At 42.5% G+C, this 9014-nt stretch overlaps 1 protein-coding gene across 1 annotated transcript; it reads right to left on the bottom strand.

Moving 5' to 3' along the window:
• Positions 1 to 5648: 5648 nt before the first annotated feature.
• Positions 5649 to 8724, bottom strand: LOC118407259 (kelch repeat and BTB domain-containing protein 2-like). The gene is made up of 4 exons (XM_035807718.1): positions 8586 to 8724; positions 8063 to 8240; positions 7722 to 7928; positions 5649 to 7168 (listed from the first exon to the last, which is right to left on the bottom strand). The coding sequence occupies exons 1-4, from the start codon at positions 8722 to 8724 to the stop codon at positions 6265 to 6267; spliced, it is 1428 nt and encodes a 475-aa protein (XP_035663611.1). The 3' UTR covers positions 5649 to 6264.
• Between the last annotated feature and the right edge of the window lie 290 nt (positions 8725 to 9014).

Raw genomic sequence — 9014 nt, 5'->3', positions numbered from 1 at the left:
GAGTTACATGGGGACCAAGCCTGCCTGGCCTGAATCTACGTGTTACGGCGTCATGCGTCAGCAGAAAGGAATGCTTTGTACAGTGTGCAGTCCATGTTAGAGTTAATCCAAACATTATTACTGTTCACATTCCTTCAAATTTATTGAATATGTACAACTATAACTTAGGATTGAATAGCAACACACTTGTCCCAGCAGAAGGGAATTTGTCATTATGTCAAGCCTTGGAGGTCTTGAATAAAGGATGTATGTATTATAAAGGAATTTGTTGCTTAAATGGGTCAGTTTGTGTAGGCTATATGATAATAACGTTAATGCCCCGCCTTATCCTCGGTGTATATGGTGAGATAATCCCTCATAAACCACCTCGTTCGCTACGCTCACTCGGTGGTTTATTCGGTGGTTATCGCACCTGACCAGGGATTATCTCACCATATACACCTCGGGCCGGGGCATTAACCCTTTATTATTATATAAAGGACGTATGTGTTATAACAAGGAATTTGTCTCTTTTGTATGGGTCTGTTTGGATGGATCAGGATGGGCTATATGATAATAGCGTTAATGACCCGCCTATTCCTCGGTGTATATGGTGTCATAACGCCTGGTCATTTGCTATAGCCACCGAATAAAACCACCGAGTGAGCGAAGCATGATAGACATGATAGAAGTACATTGAATATTTCTCTACAATGTTCTAGTTAATGTTGTTCTGTTGCTACATATGGTCAATAACTTCTTCCTCTCTTCATTATAATAAGGGTATATCATCAGGAAATGATATTTATCCTCAATACTGTCTTTGCAGATGGGACACATTCTCTTACATGTAGTTCACAGAGAAACTGATAGGCGGGCTTAATTTACATTGGGCACATCTTAGTATGCACAACACGCAAACCCATACGTTGGAAAGCTAGTTCAAAATTTAAATTTTGCAGCCCGAGGAGCAGTTCAGTTCAGTTCATCCTCAGAGGTGACACCACCAGGAGCAGTACCACCTAAAACCGCACCACGGCGTGGCAAACAAGTCACGCTTTGAACCTCCGGCACTCATAATTCCGTACTGGGAATGGCTGGGAGTGTGGCGTGACAAACAACAAGGAAATTCTGAACAAAGATTCATTGACCCCGCATAAAGACGCTCAGTTAACAATCAATAGTTTTTATAACCCCCATAAAAGTGAGTTTTACTGAAGATACTGATTTGGTGTCCCCATAATTTGGCCCACACAGAATTATAGCTACTGATAGATTGTTACGATATCTATGTAAACCCGAAAGATGTATTTTGTGTGAGTAGCTTGAAAAAACATTTTGGAAACCAACTGAACTTGACATAATAATGTTGGGAAGACAAAGGTCAATGTCAATTTTCCGCCTTCTTGCAGTTTTCCTTGGAACTACAATGTGCTTCTATGAGCTGGTTCCGTGGATTTGTCACGGTAATCTGTTCACATGCATTAATCACGGACCAGGTATTGACGGTTACACACCTGTGTATGCGTGCACCTGGTTGTCATGGAAACGAGACATGAAGAACTGTGTCAGTATGACACACACCAGTTGAAAAACATAAATGCCCCGTCCCTTGTCTGTCGGCCAATTTGCCGCTACCCATGGTCCACCACCCGTGGTCCACTGCTGTTCTGTAGTAAATGGAACATCTACTTTTCGTCGGCTCTAGGAATCGTCCAAAAACCTTACGAAAACTAGATATCCAGGATTCGTACTTCCGGTGCCGTCAATCATGGTGATTGACAGGACAGAAAACATTATTATGCACGCCCATGTTTCCATATATGGGTCGACCTCGTGAGACCTTGACAGACTCAAGTTGCGAGAGATTAAAACCCGGAAGTGACCGCTGCCCTCCCCATGATAGGACGCAGTTTGAATGCTCTTAACACGTAAATAGAATGTGACGCTACACGAAAAACAACTTCAAACACACAACACATATATAGTCGTGCGACTGTTATTGTCTATCGTTGTGGACAACGGTTGTCTTTTTAATAGACATGCGTTCAGAGTATTGCAGGACACCCGCGGTGCAGGATACCATTGCGGTGCGTGCGTGACCCACAGTTACCTCTTGCTCGCAAATTAAAAATGGCGGGAGAATTCCTTATTTTCGTCAGGCGTTCAGGCCGTTTTCTGGATATCCAGGATGCGGCCAGGGGCTGCTTGAGCCGTATTCTGGATATCCAGGATGCGTCCTCCTGTTCAGGCCGTTTTCTGGATATCCAGGATGTGGACCGGGCAAAGGGACGCCATCTGGATGCCATTAACACGTAACTAGAATGTGTCGCTATACGGTAAACAACAGTGACTTCATCCCATCTTGACTGCCATTTGTTAATCAATTTCGCAAAAAGTATCTCGGTCCTGATACGTAAGTAACATGTAAACATCATTATAAGTATCATTATCAACATTCGTTTAAGTTCTCGAGGTTGAAAATGATAAGTTATTGATGTGCACACATATATTTGTCGCACATGAAAGTTTTAGGGATCGTACGTTTATCATGTATAATGTTACACCTTGGATGCATCTTCGTTTCATATATATTTCAATACCACATATGCAGTTACTGAGGGGTGAGAAAAATAAAAACATGTATACACGATAAACGTACGATCCCTAAAACTTTCATGTGCGACAAATATATGTGTGCACATCAATAACTTATCATTTTCCTTCTGTCCACCGAACAATAAAGCATGCCTCACGTCTGCGAAATTTGTGATCGGGAATTTGATCGTGCGTTCAACCTCGAGCGTCATCTGGAAAGAAAACACCGAGACAAGTCAGGTGTTGCCTCGGGAGAAGTCGTCGTTGATGCCGAGACGGGCTTTTACCGGGAGCGCGATGTTTTTGACGACTCCGATGAGTCGTCTGAACACGACACGGTCACGGTTTGTTCCGAAGATGGGGGTTCGATGGTGTCACAAGATGACGAAAGCGTCTCTGATGCCGAATCTGTGATGGGCTCTGAGCCCGAGCAGGAAGACTCCACAACAGAAACCGACAGCGACCAAAGTGGTTCCGAGAGTGATACAGGGACAGATGTGTCATCTGGGACGGTTTCATCTGATGAAAGTGAACGGTACGGCTACGGCAGCGGTGACGAGGAGGAGTGGACACTCTATCGGGACTGGACCATCCCATTAACTCACCAGCCAGGCGATGTTCCCCAACGTGTCATCAAACAGACGAAGAGCGCTGGCAAAAAGTTTTATCTAATAGAGTTCGCTGCGTTGCCTCGTTACAGTAATGAGATTGAACACAGCAAGAACTGGGTCTCAGAACAGACACTGATGAAAAAATATGGTTACCTCGTCCTAAAGTAACGTGAAGTCGCCATATCGTTCGCAGTACAACTTTTCTTTCCTAATGTGATACCGTGTTTGACATATAGGACGAGATGTATGTTTTGGTTATGAATTCCATGATACATTTTTTATAGACGTCAAGTCATAGTAAAGTGTTAAGAAACAGGATCACCGCACACAAGTGTCTTTTGTGTTAACGTTGTTGTGTTGATATATGCATAAAAAACAGGCACTGCAAATACGTATGCGTTACTTAACACGAATATAGTTACTCACTTACTCCGGAGCAGGTTTTTTTTCACTCCGGAGCAACACGTGTAGCCACTCCAAAGCAATGATTCACTGCATGTACATATAGATGGTACATGTTCGTACATACATGACAAATATACTTACTTACAACAAATATACTTACTCACTTAGCATACTCCGGAGCAGTGTTTTTACTCCGGAGCAGTTTTTTTTTACTCCGGAGCAGTGCAATTACTCCGGAGCAACACGTATAGTTACTCGAAAGCAATGTTTGGCTGTATGTACATATAGATGGTATATGTTCCTACGCACATGACAAATATACATACTTACAACAAATATACTTACTCAATTACTCCGGAGCAGTGTTTTTACTCCCGAGCAGTTTTATTTTACTCCGGAGCAGATTTTTTTTTTTACTCCGGAGCAGTGTTTTTACTCCGGAGCAACACGTATAGTTACTCCAAAGCAATGTTTCACTGCATGTACATATAGATGGTATATGTTCGTACGTACATGACAAATATACATACTTACAACAAATATACTTACTCACTTACTGCTCCGGAGCAGTTTTATTTTACTCCGGAGCAGTTTATTTTATTCCGCAACAGTTTTTTTTTTTACTCCGGAGCAGTTGTTTTTTTCAAGAGTTCCTGACGGAAGCTCTTCCTGTGAAGCTAATTGGGATGAATCAAGACCTGATGAAACAGTACATCGAGTTTGTCGCAGATAGGCTGCTGGGAGAACTCATGTGCAGTAAGCTTTACAACAGCGAGAGCCCCTTTGACTTCATGGAGAACATTTCTCTGGAGGGAAAGACCAACTTCTTTGAGAAAAAGGTGGGAGTACCAGAAGATGGGGGTGATGTCCTCCACTGAACAGCAGAAGTTCACGTTGGATGCTGACTTTTGAAAGTACAGAATAAAAGAACGGTAAAATCAAACGGTCATTGTCATCTTTTTTTTATACGATAGAGACTTAGAACCAGGCCAAATAAGGGCATGTCGTTCACGATTGGGGATGGGGGAGGTTCATTTGGGGTGGAGTGGGGTTGTCATAATTACCTTGGTTTCACCCCTGCTCAGATCTAACAAAATACCTATTACCCTAGATTTTGCCGTCATAACATAACCTCTGACCTGCTCCTGAATAAATTATGTGACCTCTGACCTGCTGCGCCTGAATAAATAATATCTGACCTTTGACCTGCATCACCTTGCTCCAGAATAATGATAGCCAGGGTGTGACCTTTGACCTGCTCCTTCCTGCTCCTGAATAAATGATACCAGCGTGTCGCTACTATACTACTCCCACATAATGTAGCAAAAAGATATTGGCACGGAGATCAATGCTGCTGGTTGCTGTGAAACCCTCTGCAGTCAAGGGTCCGACTTGAGCTGAACTGTAGCAGAAAGAGTGCTACCATAATCAGTTGAGATGAAAGGAGGGTATAAATAGCCGAAATGGATATTTGTACTGTTGGCAAGAATGTTCTGTTGATTTATGTGCCGTTCACTTGTGCTTGGGTAGGCATTGAAGATATGCCCCATGAGTTTCAGCAATGATAATAGCCTGGCTGTAAACAAATGTATCTACAGCTTTGCTGTAATCAGACCTTGGGATGGTGGATGGTTGGAATTATAAGTAGCATTACATTTCTGTATCTTTTTTTGAAAAATGTTAAATAATTTTGACTAATGGTAGTTTCAAGTCTTTTATATGCTATGGCCAGATGCCCCAATAGCGTTGGAAACTGCTGATGAACGTTTTGTATTAATTTGGGTGATGTCGTAAATTCATCAACTTAAGAAGACCTCTGAGGGGTGAGAAAAATGAAAGCATGTTTGCGTAGAAGGTATGACGACAAAAATACGCATGCTTTATGAATTTTATTAGAGTACATGGGCCTGCAAACATAATAATACCTAACAAAACGAAGAGAGAGAGAGAGAGAGAGAGAGACAGAGAGATCACGATCCAGTAGAATCGCCGATTCTCCTAGGAGTGATCCCGATCGCAATCTGTACTATTCTACTAGCACAGATTGCGATCGGGATCTCTCCTAAGATCAACTCCGATCGCAATCTGTACTAGTAGAATCGCCGATCTTTTCGACAAAACGGTCACTAAATTACATAGTACAGCATTATGAGTTTATGAGTTTATATCGGAGTGACAACAGACAAACGAGGTGACAAGACCAATCTGTAAGGTGAGCAAAAAATAGAATGTTAATCACACCACACAAAATAAGGTACGCAACATACACATTAAATTGTCTTTGCCTGTGTGCCATCCAAGTTATATTACAAGGGCTCCCATATATGTACCAGCCAACACCACCTCAACAAATGATACTACGAATGCCCCAGGATACTACATTGGAAAGCACTAAGGATAATGGTATCTTGTAACTAATGCTGTAAATCATGAAGGCCACAGATCTTTAGTTGTCTTTACAAAGATGCTCCAACCTATAAGAAAAAAAATTTCAAGTTGTAAACCTAATACTAAAGTATAAACGATGTTATATGTTTCCCACAGTTGAGCATTCGGTAAACCTGATACCTATCAAAATGTCGTTTATAAGTTTTGCCCTGTAGTCTAACTGAAGTTATTCTATTACTGTCATGACTAACTTTATCACCATTGAACAGCATGAGAATTGTTTTTATGTCCCCTTTAGATATGGTAGGTATATACGTGCCACAGGAGAACAAGAATAGTATGTATGATACTTCTTGTAAGGCAGATTGGCTTTCAACTCTCTCCAGGCATCAGCAGACCTGTCATACACATACACTAGATATATGTAGTCTTCCTGATATATGTTGCCTGTATGAGAGTCCCTTAGACAGGTTAACAAGATGTGCAACTGGTTCTCCAGTACAAAAAGATTTTGACAACCTTCAACAGAGAAGTTTCCTGGGTTCGGCCAGCCTTGTCGTATCTGCCAGCAGTCTGACTCTGTGTCGTACACCATAGTCTGAGTGAATTCAAAATCTGTACAGAATATCTCTGTTCCTATGGCAACAGCTGCATGGATTTCAAGATATGTTATAGTCATAGGCGGGGTTCGCTTGTACCACATGTCCATGCTGGGGTCGTAGCAATGCAGTGTTGTGTGTGACAGGTAATACAGGTTTGGACCGCAGGAAAATGTTCCAATGTCGTCTATAGTTTCGCCAAGTCCCAACTGTGAACACTCCTGCCATTGGTTTGAGTGCGGGTCGTACTTTCTCATCTGCAATCGTCTATGTTCTTCATAATCAACAGGATCAACCCGAATGAAATATAAAATCCCACCAAGTGCAATAAGGGATGTTGCACCAAACGCCTGGTCGTAGACAGGTTCCCCAGTTACCGATGACACACCTGCTTGTTCCCACGCATTCTTTGCATGGTTGTACTTAAACAGGGATAGCTGATTCCCAGCCTCCATTTTCAATTGCAGGATGTAGATATTGTTATCACTGGTCACTACAATGTCTGTGATACAAGAAAGGTCTTCAGGCTTGTAAGAGCAGTTGATGTACTTCCCTTCCCGAGGGTTCATGAAGAAGATCTCCTTGCAACTGGTGAGGACAAAATACAAAATTTCAATAAACATGGACTGGAAACCCATACCTTTATATAGCCGATAGTATAGGGATGAGGATGAAATCAAAGCATGCACTGTTCTATAAAATCTTATCTTGTGGCCCTCAACAAAAGCACTTATTTATAGGTGGGAATATCTGTGCTGTAGACTTGTAGTAATCGAAGTACAATGCTAAAATTTCTTTTAACGCAAAAGGTTTACACAGATCATCCACCTTTTTGTTAAAAGAAGGTTTAACATTGTGCTATAAAATACTAGTGGCTTCTTTGGTTAGTTTTAAAGCACGCTTGCAGATGGATGTGCAAAAGTTAGATGTGACGGGTCGTTCAGTGTGATATAACCAGCTGCTGCCGCGCCGCAAAGCTGGTGTGTTTAGCCAAAGGCCGGTTGTACCAGCTAAATAGATAGGACAGTACATCCTATTACAACATAGTACATTTATCCACAAAACTATGCAATGTTATTGTGTGGATTATTCGCAGCTTACAAAGTCAAAAAGATAAGAAGAAATACATATATAAATATACCGCATAAAATCGAACATCAGCATCATCTCCGTGAACATCCCATGCCTCGGTCTCAGGTCAGTGTTCCCTTTCTGTACCACATCCCTAATGACCTCAGAACATCTTGGGTCCTCCCTAACCAGCGTGTGTTCCAAGATGGCTGTCGTGTCGTCTGAGGTCAGTAGGTTGAAGCGGATGTGAGAGAGGATGCTGGGTAGGTGCTGCAGTCTGTGTGGTACAGGGTAGGGGTGAGTTCTGCCAATTTCTTAGTAATACAGAAGCTCCTTAACCAAAACAAGTTCCACAATCATTTATTTGCATGTCAAAAACTTCATATTTACTTCTTGAACACTGACACCCACCTGTCCTCCCTGCTGTGCTGCACCCATCTTACCACAGCCTCCCACACTGTCGTCTCCTCTTTAACATTCAGCTCATCATGGCTGATGATCTCAGTCAGTTGATTCACACACAGGCTGCAGAAATCTTCAATAGAGGCGACCTGTGGAGGTGTATGGTAAAATAAAACGCAAACTCCCACTTGTTAAGGCTTGTTAAAACTGAAAAAAACAGAACTGAAAAGTACGTTATGATATCCTTTTAGACCGTTCTGAGGTTACACTTTAAGAAATTCCAATTTGCAAACGACATCTTCTAGAATAACAGTCTTTCTACTCATAGTATACAAGAAATGGAACTTTAAATTGCAATATGTTTCAGCACAATTATTCTTCTAGAAGTTCAAAAGGAATATAAACCCATCTATGTATGAGAGAAAAGAAAAAAGAAGTGAAGTGACCACCTGTCTTATGTCACATAAAATAGTGACATATACACTCACTCACTCACTCACTCATCCTCTTGCACATGGTGCGTAGAGCCGACTGCGTGCACTAGAGTTCTCCACCGCCCTCTGTTCAATGCTGCTGGCTGCGCCTGCTGGGGTGTGATGTTGATGATGCGGAGATCTCTGGTCACCACGTCCATCCAGCGGGTGCGAGGCGCCCCCCGTGGTCGCCGCCATCCTGCCTGCTTGGGATCGAAGTCTAGCAGGGCTGTTGTATCCAACTTTCGTCAGTATCTAACTTTCGTAATATGCCGAATCCTGGATATCCAGGAATCGTCCTGAGCAGAAGGACGATTCCTGGATATCCAGAAATCGTCGCAAACAGGACGTTTCCTGGATAGACGACGGTGTTTATCCAGAACGTGTACGTGGGGGTGGAGCTTCCTGTTTTCGAGGGAGGAGACTATGCGGAGGGAGGGGGCATGTTGTTTTCGTCAGAAAGCCGCCATCTTTGTATCTCCCCGCAA

This window comes from Branchiostoma floridae, unplaced genomic scaffold (assembly GCF_000003815.2).
Source record: "Branchiostoma floridae strain S238N-H82 unplaced genomic scaffold, Bfl_VNyyK Sc7u5tJ_1044, whole genome shotgun sequence".
Taxonomy (NCBI): domain Eukaryota; kingdom Metazoa; phylum Chordata; class Leptocardii; order Amphioxiformes; family Branchiostomatidae; genus Branchiostoma; species Branchiostoma floridae.
The sequence above is the reverse complement of the archived record's forward strand: the minus strand, read 5'-3'. Positions and strand labels throughout refer to the sequence as shown.